General features: G+C 38.2%; 1 protein-coding gene across 8 annotated transcripts in view; it reads right to left on the minus strand.

The window, feature by feature from the left end:
* sema5ba (sema domain, seven thrombospondin repeats (type 1 and type 1-like), transmembrane domain (TM) and short cytoplasmic domain, (semaphorin) 5Ba) overlaps positions 1-20,919 on the minus strand; it is a 239,119-nt gene that overhangs the window by 107,321 nt on the left and 110,879 nt on the right. For all 8 annotated transcript variants that reach the window (XR_003672616.1, XM_028435492.1, XM_028435496.1 and 5 more), the window contains 2 exons: positions 18,805-18,904; positions 17,457-17,502 (listed from right to left, as the gene is read on the minus strand). Coding sequence is in view for 7 of the 8 variants with exons in the window: in XM_028435492.1 (XP_028291293.1) it covers positions 17,457-17,502; positions 18,805-18,904 (146 nt within the window). In the remaining variant the exon portion in view is untranslated. The remainder of the gene's footprint in view (positions 1-17,456; positions 17,503-18,804; positions 18,905-20,919) is intronic.

Genomic DNA, 20,919 nt, shown 5'->3' on the forward strand with positions numbered 1-20,919 from the left:
CATTTTTTAGGGTGAGGGTTAGGTTTAGTCTTAGTCACGTGACTTAAACTGGCCAACGACTGGCACTGGCTTCCAGTCAAGTTTCGAATAGACTATAAAATCTTAGTTCTTACGTTCCGAGCGTTACAGGGCTCATGGCCCCTCAATATATCTCAGACTTATTGTGCCCCTACACTTCAGGGTGCAGTCTTCGGTCTTCAGGTCAGGGTCTCCTAAAGATCCCACTAACTAAATTTAAAACCTGAGGAGACCTGGCGTTCCAGGCTGTGGCCCCCAGACTCTGGAATAACCTGCACCAGTCTCTCAGGGAGCTTAAATGTGTGGACACTTTTAAGAAACTGTTGAAGACTGTTTTTAGTTAACTGGATTTAAAAATGTTATTATCCTTTTATGATGCTGCTCCTATGATGTACATGCACCAATGTTTTATTATTCTATTATGATGTTGCACTTGTATTAATTTCCCCACAACTCTGTACAGCACTAATTTACAAATAGGGGCGCTGCGTAAGGATAGCATGTCGGTACATTGATATGGCAACCGTACGGATAACCACTGTCTTTTTTAAGATTATTTACACGCAAGTTTCAACTATGGTCTCAGTCATTAGCAGCATTGGAGGTGAGCTTTTCACTGCTGCTTGAAACTTAAAATAAAGTGAACACACTTGTCACAGATAGTAGAGGAAATATGATGACGGCAGGGAAACTTCTAGCTTTTGAACATGTTCCCTGCACTGCACAGTCAGTTCTGTCCCCGTGTTCCTGCATAACAGCGTGTTTGACAATCCATCCATCCATCCATTAATCCATTTGCTGACTCGCTTGTTCCTTTTTTCAGAGTCGCGGAGGTCTGTTGGTGCCTATTTCCAGCTTTCAATGGGCGTTAGGCTGGGGTACACTGACAACTACTCGGCACACTCACATTCAATCCACAGTGGCTACAAATGAATTAGTTTCATTCAAGTTCAGATTTACGAGGAGAAAAATAATAATAATAATAATAATAATAATAATAATAGATACAGTATCTGCGTCCTTCTAAAGGAAGCACTTTGAACAAATACTGAACCTCTGTTGTTGTTTAGCACAATACATTTACTGCAACAGAGTTATACAATCCATTTATATTGCTACGACACAATACACAGTTTTAGCCAAAAAATGCACGATTAAAAAATTGCTTGACAGTACTACCAAATGTGTACATAAAAACTCAAACTTAATTTCATGAATATGAATGACCACTTCAAATAAAATTGCTCAAATATTTCAAAAATAAAGAATAAAGAACTGGTAAATTCTAAATGTTTAGAGAAAGCTGTGTGTGTCGTTGAATAATGTTGTGAATGGCTTTTTTCCCCCTGCTCTCCCACTTCTTTGTTTATCCTGCTGTGCACACTCACATGCACACCTCCCACTGTCGTTATTACACTGCTGTGATTGCAGCGGAGATCAGGCCAACCATCACATCAGAGAAGTAAAGAGCTCTGATGGTCGGGGCTGCTTGCACAGAGTAGTGTGTGGAGTGCAATCAGACTCAACACCGGCTCCAAAATGAGCTTTTTACTGTGCAGAAAAATAAAAGAAGGAGCTGAAGAAGAAGAAGCACAGAGAAAAAAAGAGGAATTGAAACAGGAGTATGCAAAACCATATGAGGTTATTTCAGTTGTCTTGTGTACGACAGCCAGATAATCCTGTTACGTGTCCATTTGGGTGTGTATTTTTAATTTAAATTGATTGAGCTGGTGAAAACTGCATTTCTTAAGACAGGCAACAAACAGATATGTGTTTTTTTTATATTGTTCCTTATGTAAAACAACATTTTGGCTTTAAAACAACTTACAAAAACAGATTAAGTTTTTATATATGTTCCCAATATCTCTAAACTTGCACAAGAGATAATTAAAGATTTCAACCTGTTTTAGATGATTTAAGGTACATCATGGACACGGACACAATGTCAGTCTACAGAGAATCATCTCACAGACAAAAGACCAATTTCTTCTCTGCAAACTCTGAACAAGAAGACCTGTGTTATCATTAAAAACAACAATCCACGGCCAGTGAAGACATACCGTCTCAACTCCAAGCATCCTGAAAAAAAAATGGTGCAGATTTACATCATATTAAATGAGTGGACGTCTGGGAAATTAATTTTCCTATTGTTGGTTTTTCTATCAGTGCAGATGAGAAATCAATAATAATATGCTTGGGTCTCAGAGAATTACTGAATTTGAGCTAAAAATGGTTTGGGAACAGCTGTCCTCAAATGCAATAAAGTTTAAGTACTCAAGTGTGTTACAAAGTAAACAAAGCCTGAGCATCTGTTCATTTCAAATTCCCTGGTGTGTGTGTGTGTTTCATTATTTTCTTCATTTATTTGAATATTACTTCTATTTTATTTTAGAAGAAAGGCAATCCTGTTTGTTTAGTTTGATACCAGATTTAAAATCTATATAAATAAAATAAGCAGGGAAACAATGAACACTTGTATTGTTATGATAAAGCAGTGGAGTGTAATGTGTTTCTACCAGTGGGCGTGCACTGGAGCTGTTCACACTCAACAGTCTTGAAGCCAAAATACGGCGCTTAGGGGCGTCATTTGGAGCCAGAGTCCGCGCAGTAGGGTCCTGCAGGAGGAGCACTAGTAGCACGCCCCGCCCATTTTGCGTACTGCCCAATCATCGGCTGTCAATCATCGTAATATATGACGTCAAATCCCATTTTTCAACCTCAAATAACCTATTTAAAACAAACTTCACAGAAAAATGAGCACTTGAACACAATGTAGGGTGATAATCAACGTATATGAACTCATTAACGTGTGCATTAGAGCATGTTAGTGGATTATCCCCCGCTAAACTAGTACATGAAGGTATAAGTAGCAGAAAACAGGTAAGAATATGCTCACGTTACTGGATAAAGTAACACATAGTGTTAACCTCAAAGTTCAATTATATTAATGCCATGATGTGGAATTAGAGAAAATAAGTTTGAAATAAAAATTAAATAAATAAATAGAATAAAATACTTTTAAAATTAATTCATTTTTGCTGTAGTAAATTAAATAATGAATTAAATATAAGTTTAGGACATATGATTTTACAGTGATGAGTGAAAAATGAGAAATGGATTTTTGGAGTACGAGCTAGGATGATAAATGTAATGTTAAAGGGCCCATGTTAAGTGATTATGACGCCACGGCTCATCTGAGCATGGGTCATCTATAGGTTTTAAAAGGATTTATTCTTTGAAGAGGAAAACAGAATAATCCTGAAAATCTGGAGATTAAAAGGCCCTTGTTACACTAAATCAACTTTTCTGTGCTTTTAACAACATAAAGTGCTATTAGGGCTTCATACACATGCCCAAAGTGTGTTTTTCATTGATTCCCTCAATCGTTAGAGGGTGATTTGCTCCTTTCTTACTGCAGGGTGAGCCCAAACACCTCGCTCCAATTTGATGACTCGTTCCCACTTTGATGACGAATTTGACGCAGCACTGAGCTGGAGAAGCCACACCTCCAGGAAGCTCTCTGCCGTGATTGACATGTAAACAGTCATGCCCACAAAGGCGAGCATTTCAGCATCCTTTACGCGTCCTTTATGTCTATGTATGTACCGGCGAACGACCCGCCCCCACGCTCTGTCTCGTGTTTATAAAGCAACATGAGCTCGGCTACGAAGTGGGTGGGAGGAGGGCGGACCGTCCTCTAGCTCTACGTCACCGTGCGGGGAGGAGGAAGTCATCTATAGACACGCCCACTCATGAATATGCATAAGTGGGACGCAAATCAACCTGTTTGTGTAGAGTTGCTCAGAAAGTGACTTTTCAGAGGCTAAAACTCTGGAAAACAGGCAAGTTTGGGAAAATAAACCTCAAATACTATGTTTTTTGGGGTTCTTAGAACAAATGGAGATGGTGAAAAATACGGGACCTATTTTTGTGATATTGCTATGAATTTATACTGCATATTTAAGATTTCTAAACAGCAAGCTTAAGTAAAAAGGTAACTTATGGATTGAATTTTTGAAGCTTTGAGTTTCTGCTAGCTGTAAATATCATGTATAAACTCAGCTAATTATGATCATGGCGGAGGAAAAGGAAGTTAGAAGACCTAAGTGAGATTGAAAGCACACAGAAGTCTGAAATAGGCCAACAATGTTGAAAATGTTGTTAATAATGCAGTTATTAACGCTAAATTATCAAAAATTCCAGTGACGTCAACTGATTTGAATAGGCCGCCATTCACTCTTACACGAATCACGTGATGGTGAAGGATTTTGGACTTCCGTTGTCGCAACTCTCTCTCTATACGGCTCTGGTCTATTCTTCTTACAGTCTATGGTTTCTACACTGTCTACAAGGCCTGAGCCTTCAAAATAAAAATAAAAAACTAGTAGGTCATGGTAACTTTAATGAAGGTGCTTTAACATGATTTTGAGTTATGCTTTCAGGTTAGGCTCGTTCAGGTCAAACTGTGGGCTGTAACTTTTCATCAGACTCAGGACTCGCTTAATGTTTCTCAAAGTACTTGGAAGAATGCAGTCCATAAAACGATCACATGGTGTTCCTGAATCCTATTCATCCTTAAAATGAATATCTCAGCTATCAAAGTCATGGCTTTTTTTTTTTTTTTTTTTTTTTCAGTGGAAAACACGTCTAGCAGTTGCATTGCATGTGCAGAACTGTGCTCGTGTTAGCTCAGTAGAGGGAAACTAACAAGTCTAAGTGTGCTTGAGCCAAGGCGGCTCACACCGTCACTCCCACAGGCCACATTAGAGGCTTGAATGAGGATGCTTGATGAAAAGGATTGAGTTGGCTCTATGTTGGTACATGTTTATTAGATAAAGAATGATCTGATAATAAGGCAATTTCCTATTTCATTTTAAAATGCATATTAGTAAATTAACCTACATAGAATAAAAAGCAGATGAAACAAAATAATAATCTGAATACTGATTATTGCTTGCATATTTGGCTATTTTAAACTTGAAAATGTTTTTCTTCATCTCAAACAATAATTTCAGGTCTATTCAGAGTGTATTAAACTCTATTTACCCTGAAGTACCTTGTGACACACGTTGCTCGCCCAGACCTGAGCTGAACAAATATAGTGAGTGCAGCAGAGAAAACTGATGTAATACATCAAAATGAATAAAATCTGAGCATTTAATATTCCTGTCTGTGTGCAATGTTACTATAAACCTAAAGTGTCAGTGGGTATGAACCATTTGTCTGTTGGACAGGTGACATTTCATCAACTCTCTCCAGTGAAATGTTTTATTACTTCTTTATCTACCAAAACTGAATCCATCAAAGTGTTTTTATCTCTGCAAAAAAAAAAAAAAAAAATCTGAAAAAGGACAGTGTGCTTCTGACGGCTTTGCCAGCTCTCAGTGGACATGTCGGTACCTGAACCCGTAATAGACGACAGAAAGTTATTTTTCCATCACATCACTGAGAGGAGAAAAAGACATCTCTGGGAAAAATATTTTGAAAATGCTAAAATATTCTCACAAATCCACTCTCATCTTTCTCATTTCATCTCAGGACTGAATGTTTATTTTCACACTACGTTCCTTTCCCTCCTCTGACCGCTGACATTGCTTAGTCCCTGGATTTTCTCATCTGTCTGTTCGCCCCTCATTCATTTTCTCCTTCTCCAAAGATTGCACACGCAATCATTTTTCTACGCCTGCATGCCCACAAATGGTGAGGGCAGGTGTTGTCCCATGGTGCCTCAGCAGAACAGTCCTAGCATCAGCAGTCTCTGCTACAACGCTTAGCTTTAGTGTCGTGCAGTCACAAAATTCCCATGTAATGGCACACAAGCAACATATAAAGAGGAATCTGACTGGGAAAGAGGTGGCTTACACACTGGTGTGTGGTTACAAGCTATGAGAAAAGCCCAGTTCTCCCATTCACATGAATGGGACAGCAAAAAAGGCATCATTGTTGTCAGACTATGAGTCGGCCACCATCCACGGTTTGCTTTTCAATCAATCATCAAGTTATTTCTACTTTCAGAGAGTATGACTTTCCTCTGCTGTCAATGGACAAACTTTACTTTAAGGCAAAGCTGGTCATGCATTGCATCCCGTAGGGACGGATCTATTTCCACAGGTCAGCTGGGTTTCTGTAATGGGTAACTTTGACGCTGGCAGTCAATGTCACCACAAAAAATCTAAGGCTGCGTTTTTTAACTTAGCAATAAAACTGAAGGTCTCTTAAAAAACAGCCTCACCTTGGGTGTTAAAAGTTTAAACTTTGTTTTGTTTGCTGCATTTTCAAGGAACCAAATGTAAAAAAAAAAAAAAAAAAAGCAAAAACTAACACTTGCTAATAATAAGACTGCAATTAGGGCTGGGTGATATGACCAAAAATGTATATCACTGTATTTTTCAAAATTCTAACGGTTTCACGGTATATGACTGTATTTTTTTTTTCATTCATAATCAAGTGTTCACAGCATTTTCTACTGGTTGAGAGATAAATTACTGCAGTAGATTGACTTAGGATGGTCTATTTTACTGTCATGATGGTGAATATTGTAGAATAATTTCACACTAGTAATAATACAAATTTGCAACAGCAGCCCAATGGCTAGCTTAGCTTTAGCATTAGCTTGAGTTCTTTAAATGCTGCATACTCAGTGGTGTGGTGGTTTCTTATGGTGAATAAGGCAGCGTTTTGTTTGCTGCTCCACCAGGACTTATTTCCACATTATAGGAATTACAAATTGCGATCCTTTGCTCTCTTTTTTTGTGTATTTCTGCCAAACTGCCGACATGCTAAGCTAACCGTGTCTCCCTGTCAGTGAGTGTTGAATGGGTGAACAGGCCGGTGTCCTTGTTGACGGCCTGACATCATCATCAACAAATACTCTGATTGGCTTTCGTCATGCTAAACAGTCGCAAGAGTTCTATATTTTCAACTCTTGCGAATGTGCAGATGTGCAAATATGCATAAAATCGGGAGCGTGTTCGCACGGCCAATGCACTTGACGTGGGGATCATACCGCACCACTGCACAGGAATGATTTCGCATCTAGGACACATCACTCCATTGACTTGTATGTAATCTGGACGTACGGACATTTCGTGACACATCCGGGGTGAACGTAGCATTATGCTCACATGCAGCTTCAGCGCTTACAATTGTGTCTTTCTTATCCATTTACACGTATGATTTACACTGCAACTAACACCAGCTCTACTCTTTACCTTCCTAATTAGAAGTGCAACATTGAAAAAGGGTCCAGTCTGAATCGCGGTGTAGCGTAGCGTTCCAAAAGTTGTGTAATCAAATACACTGGTACAGCGATACAGTATATTAAAAATTAATATCATAATTAAAATACATACCGATATTCGGTATGAACCGGGTATACCGCCCAGCCGTAACTGCAATGATCTCCAGCTACTGTTTCAGTGCACGTTAGCATGCATTAAGAGATTATCAGATGTGCTGCGATAAAGTGCACAGTTGGAAAGTCAAAAAATGGCTTTATTGTTTTATTTCCATTACTTAATATTTCTACATGGGAGAGCAAGTAATTCCTTCTTTCCCAGTAAATCACAAGATTGTCATAGGACAGCAGCTTATTACACCACTTTCAATGTTGCATAACAATAGGAATATATATATATTTTTTTCTGTTCATTCCCTATATTTCATTCACCTATATATATATATATATATATATATATATATATATATAGATATATACACACGCATATATAGGTGAATGAACAGAAAAGAGGAAGAAGAAGTGCTTCAGCTGCCGGCTTGTATACAATGAAGCAAAAAGAGTCTCTTTGAATGAACTCCTTTCAGTTTTCTAAAGCTGTCGCTGAGATCAGATATTCAAAACATGAGTAAACAGACGTTTTTCACCCTGCTGTGTTTGTCCTGGTTACAACCTCAACAACCACAGAATCAATAAAATACTTGATAAGTGCAGCTAAACAACAACATCTCCCCCCTGTTTTGGGTTTACTGTGACACAACAAACGTAACAACGACAGAGAAAAAAAGGCTAAAGCCAAGGTGAATCTGAAGAAGCATCAAAAAGAAAAGAAATCAAGGACAAAAACACTTTTAATGCAGTGAGGCGTAGCAAAGTGTCTGGGTACCAAATGATTAGATCCATCACACACTCAAACATGTATCTCTACAATCATTTGTTCTCATCCTGGAATTGTGACTTTATGACAATAACAGAATGACCACTGACAGGTAAGTCAATAACAGAGATGATCTCATAATGGATGAAACCCAGACTGCGGAAACCTTCATATATCAGGGTTGTTTTGATAGAAACGGTGGACTAAAACAAACAGCATTCCATCAAGGAGCTGCTTTTGCTCAAACAGTTACAGCTGGTTCAGAACAGTAGAAAAATACACAGAGCATCAGCATTTTTTTAAAAGACAAGCAACCAGCTGGCGATTATGACGCCAAGTCTCATCTGAACATGGGTCATCTATAAATTTTAAAATGATTTAATCTTTGAAGAGGAAAACAGAATAATCCTGAAAATCTGGAGTTTAAAAGTCCCATGTTACGTTAAATTGACTTTTCTGTGCTTTAAACATCATGTATGCATTTTCGACAGTCTATGTATGTACCGGCGAACGCCCTGCCCCCACACTCTGTCTCGTGTTTATAAAGCAGCATGAGCTCGGCTACGGAGTAGGTGGGAGGAGGGCGGACCGTCCTCTGGTCCTACGTTGCCGTGCGGGGAGGAGGAAGTCAGTGTCCCGTCTATAGACACGCCCACTCATGAATATGCATACACGCAAATCAGCCAGTTTGTGTAGAGTTGCTCAGAAAGTGACTTTTCAGAGGCTAAAACTGGCGAGTTTGGGAAAATAAACCTCAAATATTATGTTTTTGGAACAAATGGAGATGAGTGAAAAATATAGAGGTGTCTGGCTGCAGACCTGCACTGAGATGTCCCCTCCAATGTCGTGATTTGTTTTCCGCAACCAGAAATTACATAGTTTTCATTTCTTATGTGGATATACTTCATTTCTTGGGGATTTATTGTATGTGTATATGTTACTATGATTTATATGTCTGCAGACCGCCACAGAACTCGATTGAATGCACCGGGAAGTACGTAGCTGGAAGTTGCTTCCAATGTGAATACACTTTATTTCCATCCATTTTAAGACCCACTTGTTCCTGTTTTTCATGGTCACCGGGTACACCTTATTTCTTGGGAATTTGTTTTATGTGTATAATGTTACTATGATTTCTGTCTGCACTGCAATGATCGGAGGCCTTTCAAAATAAAAGCGAGCTTACAAACGACACGAGATGAACACTTTTAAGGCTATTCTATAATCTGCTTTTTTTTCTTTTCTTATTTAATTAATTAACTAATTAATTGAATTCTTCTCATTTAATGAGCAAAATTGACAGCTATTTGGTTTGCTCTAGAAGTCACCAAGCCATACTATGATAACAACGCTAAGAAATAGCCAAAGTTCCAAAATGTATTTCTTTCCAATGAATATAACGTTACAGGGCAATATAGAGCAGAAAATGCAACATTATTTTAACGAATAAAGACTGTTTCTGTTGTTTCAATAATGACAAAAAGTAGGCACTTACGACTCCACACTCTACTTCACGTTGATGCAAAAACAACAACAAAAAAAACAAAACACTTCCGCTCCTCTTGTTTATCATCTTCTACTTCTTTTTCTTTCATTTAATGGCGGGTTGCAAAGAGCTTTTAGGTGTATACCGCCACCTACGCTTCACGACAGTGGAGGGGACATCTCAGTGCAGGTCTGTCATGACAGTGCAGGTCTGCAGCCAGACTCTTGTGGAGTTGCTTATTGCTCACATTGCTAATATAATATAACCTGACAAAAAACATGTTTCCTTGATGGAATAGAGGCTAAAAAAATTGCTTTTTTCACGCTAGCAGCTACAAAACCTATTTTCTGCTTTACCAAGCAGTTAAATAACCAACTATTTTACTGATTTAAGCACTCTCAATAAAAAGGACACCAAGTTCATGTATGAGCAAAAGCCAAAGTACGTGTTTTCAGTGTTTACATTCATGTGCAAGACAGCACAATGACAGAAGCCATGGTCAGGGTAGAGAGAAGAGCTTCATAGTGATACAGACAACAACAGAAGCCCAGCAAAAACAAATGAGAACCCTCATAAGTCAACTTTTCTCCTCTCAGACCAGACTAGGACATGCACACAAAGGCCCCACTGATGCCCACAGTGACACACGGGTGGCAGCCGTACACATCATGTCATTCGGGGATGGCTGCTGTGAAAGGAGACTTTGTCAAAGAGAGCACAGGGGTTTATCGTGTGTGGAAAGGTGGTGGAGAACAGAGAAGGCTTTTGTTCTTCTAATCACTAATGTTGCACAATAAACAAACAAGATAGGATACACAACAGTACGCAAGTTAGTACACAAGAAACGTTCCTCTCATTCGTATACGATCATTACACACACCCATCCATTGGCTATAACTGTTGTTCACAGGCCATGGCACTAAATACAGACCACAAGACGATCTTTTAGATCAGTGGTGCCCAAACTTTTCACAGTCCCTTCAGACAATGAAGCCATGTACCCCCTACTTCTGCACACTTAAAAACATAATAATGTAATATCATATACAACGTAGACCAACAGCATAAATCTGGCCCTTTAGACCATCAAATGCGGCCTGCAGGAGAAAGTTAAAAATTAATAATTTATTGTCCAGATTACCAAATAATTCAGTTGTATATTCTACAATATTTGGAGAATCGCAATTTTCCCATGACTCCAGTCATTTTAAATTTAAAATTGTTCAAAGAAGTACATTTTTATACAATTATTTAACATAATTTCTCCAAATGAAATAAAAATAGGTCTCAAAATTAATGAAATTTGAAAAAGAAAATCCTGCAGGGACTGATATGTCACTCATTGCTTGGATATTGTTGGCGCTTTACATACTTTATGTATGATTTATACGTCATGTAAAGTACAAACTTGGGTACATTAATCAATGTTTTTTTTTTTCAATTTCTATTCACATACCCCATGACAATTTGCGTACCCCACTTTGGGAACCTAGGCTTCAGATAACTTACTGTAACTGGCACCATATAAATGAAGTTGAATTGAATTACATTGTTGCCGTTCCACTAGAGTCTATAGTATTCTCCACATTTATGTCAAATATATTCTGCCAGTTTTGTCATGAAGTTGGATTCCCATTGACAAGTGTGTTCTTTCATCACCTTAATAACTCATTGTTGTTAAATGGGAATCAGATTTCAACGTCATGTGCATTAGGTGTACGTGTAGTTTAATGTTGTCTTGACCCATTGTTTGAAGATTTTACAGTTTTTATTCAGGATTGTAGAATAATAAGTGTCTGTTATCAGGCTGTAAGAAAACATTGTTTATATTTTGCCCGAAGAAGTGTTACACACAAAAAACAAGGAGCACCAGTAGATTCATTACACCACCTCTGGTTCCACATATGTGCATGTTTTACGTAACATCCAATTTTTGGTTTTGATTTATTTATGTATTAATAATGTTTCAATTCACCAGTAATGTGACTTCTGCGTTGCTTCTTTTTATGTCCGGACCGGGAGCAAAAATCCGCCCAGTCATCAGATTATCTGGATACTATGTGGACCATAACACTGTTCAGTAAAGTTGACAGACATTCACAAATTCGGACTTCCAGCATCAATAACTCTTTAACAAAACGTCATCGTCACACAAATTACGCCTCTGCCATCGGTGTGAGGTGGACAACGTGATACAAGATAGAGTAAAAGTCCGTCTGTCGGTCCTTCTCTGCAGTGAGATTAAAACATGAAGCTCTCGTCCTAGTTTCCCCATAAATATCCAAATATCACACGAACGGACCAGAATTAATTTTAAAACAAAAAAACACTGCTTGTTTGGTTTTTCCGTTTTCCTGTTTCTGGTTTTAAATTAATGAAATAAAAAAATTTGTTTTTTCTTTTTTTAATTTGGTTTTGAAACGAAATAACCAAAGAACGAAGGGTGCACGCATTCTTTTATATGTAGAGGCAATTTAGTTCATTAATTACACATTCATTGATCCCTGTTGCCACAGACCCCAGAGAAGCACAGGACTAACCTGCTAAAAGGATAAAACTACAGCACTTGAACATGATTAGAGGTATCTGTTACATGTTGGATGGACCTGAGCAGGAAAAACCTCACACTACCAAAGTGCTCATGCCTCCCTCCCTATTATCAGTCTTCGTATCTCTGCCATTGTGACTGTGAGGTAAACAAACTGTGTTTTACCTGAGAAGTATTTGGAGGTCAATAGAAACCAAAGCTCAAATGTATTGATTCATTCATTCAACTCCTGTCCCTAATTTGCCTAAGTGTTGGTAAATTCCTCTCTGACATTTTTAGTTTTTATATTAAATTTTTTTTTTCTTAGTTGTTGTTTTTACACTGTCTACAAAGTGCTTACAAGAAACACAATTATGTTTAATGACATTACATTATTGAATGAAAATGGTTTCACACAAGTTTTTCCACCAGAAGAAATCCTCAGTTGTAAAACCTGAAAATGAAGCCTGATCTGAGCTACACAAAGACAGTTTGACAAGGATACACTGGTTTAAATTACATCAGTTCACGGAGATTTTTCCGGCCTGTCATTCATAACGTCTGATGAAACCTTGCAGTAATTCCACAACCAAAGTAAACTCTGCCTACATTAACAAAGTTACACAGTACTCAAATTACCACAAGTCTTTCACGAAACACACACAATACACTGCAGATGACACACAGTGTACGCATGCACGCACACACACACACCTCAAAACGCCCTCACCACACATAAGGTATTTATAATAAAATATACTAAATTAGTAAAATAAAACAAAAAACTAAACAATATTAATACAAAAAGTACACAAAAAATACACAAAAAGGCTCCAAAAATACACAAAATGACTCCAGACTCTACAATGGCAATGAAAAACAATAATTATACAAAAAATGCACAAAAAGACAACAGTAAGATACAAAAATACACATAATGCCTCCAAAAAACATACATTACAGAAAAATACACTAAATAAAAAACACTGCAGATGGCACACAGTTAGCGTACTCACACACGCTAGCACACACACGCACACACACCAAGCAAGCTTTCGTGTACACCAACAAATGAAGCACTCAATGCTCTCAATGAACTTGTGAGTAAGCACATAATCACTCCATCAGGAGTCATTTTGGGGGGAATTACAAGAGACCTGCTGGAACTTTAATGACAAGGTTGTGTTTTCACTGGTGTCAAATGTCTATAAAGTTGTGTTCATGACCCAATAGGCATTAATAGTAACATCTGAGGCTGCTCATGTGGTGATTTCAGAAACTTCCTTTTTATTTATTACAAAAACAAGTTTATTCTGTTTTACAATTAACCCAAAAATCATATAGAAAAAAACTTGATCAGATTTAGACAGATCGATAGATCAGATCTATTGAGATATGACACCAGAGTGTCTGAATCCAGAAGAGTGGGAGCTTAATGGGCAGACACGGTTCACTGATCCACTGAACTGAAAGCTGCACAGAATGGTGCCCACTGAGGGAAAGTGGCAAAGCATAAAGACAGTTACTGTTCCCATGTTAATTCATGATGTAAACACACCAGATACATCAGAGTAGGTACATAGACTTTCACTGGATCCTGAGAAATAGATAGAAGTCTCCTAGTTTGATGATTTATGTTGCCAACCAAGACGCTTCAAGCAATGTTGTACAACACATGACAAACGTGTCAAACATTAGACCCACAGGCCAAACCCAACATGTCAAAGCTTTGCATCCAGCCTGCAGAATGATTTTGACTATAAAACACCATATTGTTGACTTTTACATTATTCTCATCAATCTATTTACATAAGTTGATTTGAAAAGTTAGTTTTCAAATGTAAAGCTAATATCTTTCAAGATTGTTGAGCAACATTTTAAAATCCTGCTGAATGTTTCCCCTTGACTGAAATGTATTTTAAAGGCTTCGCCGCTAACGTTGTTGTACTAAAGACTAAAGCACTCAGCATTCAGAGTGGATCCATGTGTGCAGCAGAACTGTTTCCACTCGATTATATTCAAATACTTTGGGACGAATTCACTAAAGGTTTAGAGGCATAAAATGTGTGCAAACGTGACTCCACGTGCTAAAAAGGGGTAAAAACCCCAAAGAATCAGGACTGCGCATGTTCTGCACGTCATAATGCGCCCACAATCCATTTAGCGCGTTTCCCTCTGATGAATATGTAAAGTAGGCGGATCTCATAAGGGGAGCAAAAAAATGGGAGGAGGAAATGCAAATAAATTAATGCAGGGGCTGCAATGCATCTCATCAAACCAGGAACCGTTTAAGCTGACGGTTTTATGTGCTGAAAATAGTACAACCCACAGGCAGGTGCAAACACACACAGATTCAGATTCAGAGAACTTTCTTTGTCCCCGAGGGGCAATTCAGTTTCAGTTACATCCCAAACAAGAAACATTAAAGTCAATAACATATCACATGGGGGACAGGTATCAGGAGTCTGGTGTGGCTGCGGTGCAGAGAGGATGCTGTGTGCGGAGATTTATGGATGTCGCTCCAGAGCACCGCTCCAATGAGCTCCTGTGTCTTTCTCTCCATGTTTTGACTGTTAAACTCTCATGTCGCATTGATGACAGGAGCATCAGGCCAGAATCAGCTGCTCAGCTGTGTAATTTACACAGCGATGGCACAATATTCACATATGAGAGTGTGCGTGAGCTGTTCGGGAGCTCAGACCTGCTGGATGATGCTCAGTAGATCATCTTCAAATGGTGCAGATCGACTGATTCACAGACTCTGTTGCTGCATTAACTCAGATCAATGGCATCAACAGATCAATAGGACGGTTTCTGTCCAAATCTGCCTGTTTTTCATGGACTGGGGAAAAATATCATTAGGTTTTAAAGTTGTTATTAAAAAAATAATATTAAAATATCAAAAAAATAAAAACATTTTTCTTTGTTTATTTTGTTTTCTACATTATTAAATGTTTGTGCAGCAGACGGAGAAGTCCACCAGCCTCCAATTAAACTTCTTCAAATGTAATTTTGTGCTTCTGTGCACTCACCTCACCACATTCAACAAGCAAAATGTTCATTTAAATAGCGCGATTTCAACCACGTCTATACACACAGCTATTTGTGCTGCAAAGTTAGTGAATTCCCCACAGCAGGTGAGCAAACAACACCAAAGGATTTAGGAGCGCACCTGGTTCACCACCCTTTATTTCAGATCTTAGTGAGTCCGCCCCTTAATGTGTGTGATTTATGTACACACAGAGAAGGATGGAGAGCAAGCAGCAGTTTTCCAACAATGCTGCACTTGATGTGTATGTTTTGCTCTCTCTCTTTTTATTTTTAAGTTCATACGTGTGGATCACATACAGATTGAGAAATTTCTCACAAGCCTTTAAAGTGTGAATAATCATGGTACTATGATCAGGATCAATGATCCAGAGAACTGTGCATATCTGAAGATATTTGGCGCGTGGCAGAGGTTTGCGCTTTTAGAAAAGGTTTAGTGGTAATAAAACGTGTGCAAACGTCACTCCACGCACTAATAAGGATTCCCAGGGAATCAGCAGTGCCCCGCCGCTGCGCCCTCAATCCATTTAGCGCATTTCCCTCTAATGAATGTGCATAGTAGGCGGATCTCCCATGGGGAGCAAAAATATGGGAGGAGGAAATGCAAATGAATGTATGCAGGGGGAGCAATGTGATTCATGAAATCTGGTGTGATTGTTTTAGTACCAGAAAGTACAACTGATGTTGGTGCAAACACACACGCAGAGATCATCGCTGCAGTAACTGTGGACAGAAAACACAGCGGAGATTAAAAAGGCTCCAGTGTGTGTGTGTGTGTGTGTGTCAGAGAGAGAGCGAAAAAAAAGCTGGACGTGCGCACATCTCTCCTCCACGGGTCACTGTCTCTCACACACACGCACACTATCAGCTGCACTAATGCACCCGTCCGTCACTCACAGTCACATCCACGCACATTTCTCCACTGCAGGATGAATAAAGAATATATATCTATCTATCTACTGTAATTCATCCATTTTATTTTTCCTCTACTAACACCTCCAATTCTGCTGCTTCACAATTTTATTTTCGCTTCTGCGCACTCATGTTCACCCTCCATGTTCAACACAACACGTACAAAACGTTCATTTAAATAAGGTCGGTCTGCACCAGTTCTGCACATGCACTAACCATTGCTGCAATCTTTGTGAATTCCACACAACAGGTGAGGAAACTGTCACTAAAGGATTGTGGGAAGCAACTGGTTTATTACCCTTTATTTCAGATCTTAGTGAATCCGCCCCTCTGAGCGCTCTTGTTTTAATAAAATTGAAAAAAAAAAAAAAGCAATGGACAAACAAAGCTACTTGTTATCTTTTGTAGTGTCTTCAACAACATTTGTCTTAATTTTTCACAAGAAATATTTGTGGGTTTGATATTGATTAAGGTCACGAAAATTATAGTTAGAAATATGAATAATGAATAACAAACTTGATAAAGGTTTTTGAGCTCCAAGAAGAGGTAACTAAAGAAAGGATAAAAAAAAAAAATTATTCTTTGCAATGTCTGTTTTTTCAAACATCAAAGCTTGTGGTGTCGGAAAGCATTTTTTATCTTGATCAAAGCAGGCTAGAGTTCCTGTAAATCTGCGATGAGCAGCTCTCAAAATACTACTCTGATGATTTAAACTCATCAAAACTCATGAGATGAGACAAATGACTGACACGCCGGTCTGTATATTAGATAAAACCTGATCTCACAGAAACACACTGAACTTACCGAAACACAAAATTCAAAACGACATTTAAAAAAAAAAAAAAAAAAAACAGTTTAGCAAAGGAGGGAGTGTAATATTTGCTGGCACATTACATAAAAACGTTTTATTATTTATCAAGAATGTCCAGATTCCAGACAACTGCTAAATGGCAAAATAGCAAAGCTCTGACCATCAAAATCAAAACCTCAAGCATTTCTCAGGAAATAATCTGAATTTTAGTAAACTGAGACTTCAGTCACAGGTAAAACTTTAGTTATACTGGGAAGCTGAACTTCAGCCAAAACCTCTGTGTGTGCTTCCTCTGTGATCTATGCCTTTGGTTTCTTTCTTCACATCTTAGATGTTCAGCCTTAAATCCTCCTAATAAAAAATGACTGGATGGAGCTAAAAGTTCAAAACACTTGAAATTGGCTGTACAGCGGATAAAAAAAACCACTTTGGAAAAGCCAAACTCCAGATATAAGAAAATGTCACATTTTGGCCAGCTTTGTGAATCCTTGAAAAAAAAAGAAAAAAATACAACACAAATGATAGAAAGAGTGCTCCTACCTGTATGAGTGACATGTTACTGAGGTCCAATCTGAACAGGAAGTTTCTAAATTGAGAACAGAGGAAGAAGAAAAAAATAAACGCCCTTTATCGAGATAAAAACATCAATAATTATTAATAAAGACATGCTGTCAGCATAACAAAACTTCTTAAAAGCCTCTCAGCATTAAACCATGCAGAAGCAATGACAGTGCAGATAAATATCAGGTTTTATAACACGTCTGAGGAGAAGCATTGTCCTGATCAGCCTAACCACGAATGGCAAATACTTGACTTGAGTTTTTATCTACAGCATTGTTATTTCTAATACCTACATGGTTTCAAAGTTCTTAGATGTTCAGACAATGATTGTTCCACTAGAAATAAATAAAGAGCTCTAGGCTTTCATTTAATCACCCACAGAAATGAATCAATACTGCACAATGAAATTGTCAGGGTCAGAAGATAATGTTTTGTTTAATTTTGTTCCTTTACCTCCTATGCACGCCCCTGTCCTCATTATTGTGAGTATTCCTCACTGCAATGTAAGTGATCCCGTTTTGTACCAGCTGGACTAATATTCTTGCTTGGGCTTCGTGGGCCTCGTTCATTGTGATCAATATCATCACCCCAATGGTTTTACTTTTCATTTTCTAAATTCCTATACACAAACTTCAATTTAACTTTCAAAAATAAATCTACATTTAAAAAAAAAAAAATCACGTTTCTAATTTAATTTAAATTATTGTCAAATTTTCATCATTATTATTTTAATATATAAAGGGGACTTCAAACACAAGGAACTGTTTAGATTTATATTTGAAGGGAAAATATTAGTAAATAAGTAAATCATCACATAGTTTGCTTCAGTATATCTCCACTGAACTTAATTTCCAGTAAAGATACTAAAGCTATTACACAATAATAAAGTTTTGTTGTGTTTGCATACGTGTGGCCAGAGGCTGAAATGACAGCATAGAGTTTTTGTTTTATTTGGGTTTTTTTTCAATATCATGTTCTTGCTTATTGTGGGAAGCCCTGAAGCAGTGTTTCCCATCTTGAAATAGCATAAAAAATGATGAACTCAGGAATACAGGAATATTTATTTATGTATATTTATCTTCTTCTTCAAACGTAAATCATCCACTAAGGACGTGGATGCGCATGTAAACAATCCCGAATGTTCTATCACTTCTGCCTCTTCCATGACTCGGAGAAGTATAATGCACCAAATGTAATGCTTACATCATCACATTTGATACATAACATCTCAGAGTGTTCATGATTGCCCCAAAAACACATTACATGGGAGAACATGATGGTCTGAGTAATGTGGAGAGAAACCTGAGTGGATTTTACAGTTTCTTACCTTGCACCCACAATAAGCTCATTCCTCGTCAGGTCAAGGGTGAGCTGGGAGTAGTCTCTAACGCCGGGGTGGGAAAAAGTGGAAATCCACGGGTTGAGTGCTGAGAGGGAAAGAGATAATGAGGGTTAGAAAAGGTTAAACAATGGGGAAAATGACCTTTACAAACCAAACTCTAGAGGCAAATAGAGTTAACAAATACACATTAAAGTCTGTTGTATAAGTCAAAATCTTGGGTGGACTAGCCATCTGGGCCAGTGGGCCATCGACCAGAAGTGGGTCAGTCCGGTCCGCTACGTATTTTTGACAAGCGAGTGCAGGCAGACATGGTAGCAGGTGGCTAAAAATGGGCTAAAGTGGCAAAAACATGGCAAGAAAAATGTGTAAAGTGACTAAAATGGGCCAAAAGCAGTCAAGAGTGGCCAAAAAATTGGTAAATATAGAGGAACCAGGTGGTATCTTAAGGGTATCTTAAATGGACAAAATGTGGCAAACAATAGTGAAAAAGGTCAATAATGTGAAACCAAAAAAAAGCCAAATGTAGGGCTGGGAAGAATCAAGTGGTAATTATTGTTATTTATAGCTGATTTGGTTGAAAAGTGGCCAAAAAAATTAAAGTAAGGACAAAAATTGGATAAAAGTGTCAAAAAGAAAAACAGGAAAAAAGTGATATTTATTGGCAAAAGGAAGTTAAAATCTGAACAAAGGGTCAGGAGTTCTTGAAAATGTGACAAAGGAAGTTGCAAAATGGCCAAAGAATATAGGTTGAAAAAGGGTTAAAAAGTTTCCCCTTTTAAAGCTGATATCCGGGGTTTCTGAAAGGACGTCTCAATGTTCTTCCCTAAACCGCTCCACTTCCTCCCACTGCCTCTGCCGATCTACCAGGAGCCACGCCTCTACTTTTCTGCACTCACATCGCATAACATAACAAGGTCGTATCTGGTCACATTGATATAGGTCTATGGGTCAGGTAAGAGCCAAAATCATATTTACCTGTTTGCTATTGTGACGCTCTGCCTTGTTTCCGTGCACAGTTCTGCATTCACTTTGATTGATAGTTTCAAAAACAGGAAGTCGAAACCTATTGGCTGGGCGCACTTGGCGATTGATTCTATTAGTATAGGGGTCTATAGGAAGAAGGAGGGACTTATATACATTAATGTATATGAATGACCACCGGCAGTAGACCATAGTAAAAGACTCGTTAGGTATTTTTTGCATTTCAAAAGAATCATACATAAAAAGTAAAATTATGTCCCAGTCCACCCCTGGTCAAAAGTTTACTATTTCAGATGTTTTAAAGGCATATCTAAGCCTCAATATATATATTTGTTTTATTGCTAGAATTGATTGTGACATTCAATAAGCATGCCATGACGGTGAATGGGAAGCTTCCCATCTTCCCACAGAGAAAGATAAAGCTGTCCGCGACACTTCAGGCACAACGATCCTGATACAACCTGACATCGGAACAAACACGACTCAGTGTGTGGTGCATGAGGCTAAAGCCACAGCGCAGTTTGAAAGTGGCATTTACAAATCAAACTCAAAGCAGAGGAGCTTAGCAGCCGCCTGGCCAGGCTTTAATGTCACACTAACAACTGCAGGAAAAAAAGAGCATTTCTCTTCGATCTTTGCGTAGCAGGAACGGAGAACACGTAAACTGATTTCACCACATGGGGGATTTTAGAGACATAAAGGAATTTGTCATAATCATTGTGTTGTGCACAGTATGAGAGCAGTCAGTGATGAGTAGGATTTCTCAATCGCCTTGTAAAGCTGTATTGAATAGAGGTATTTCAGAAAACCACAGCGGAGGAAGAAAAGGATAGGAAGAACCATTTAATGGGTTTTCTTGATGGCAAATCAATTCCCTATAGGGCTACACTGTGAACTAATAACCGATTTACGCATCAATATTTCTTCTACATGCTGGATATCTATTTATTCTGACAAATACAGGATGCAGGAGTCCATCCAGCATATTTTTGTTTGTGTATTCACATTAGTCTCACCTGTATTGCACAAATTCAGCAAAGGTGGAAGCAATCATGGTTGATTGCTTAATTGTACACAGCATCGCAACAACAAGTAGTAATAAGAGAGCAAACAGTGAAA

The sequence above is a fragment of the Gouania willdenowi genome, chromosome 21, assembly GCF_900634775.1.
Source record: "Gouania willdenowi chromosome 21, fGouWil2.1, whole genome shotgun sequence".
Lineage (NCBI taxonomy): Eukaryota > Metazoa > Chordata > Actinopteri > Blenniiformes > Gobiesocidae > Gouania > Gouania willdenowi.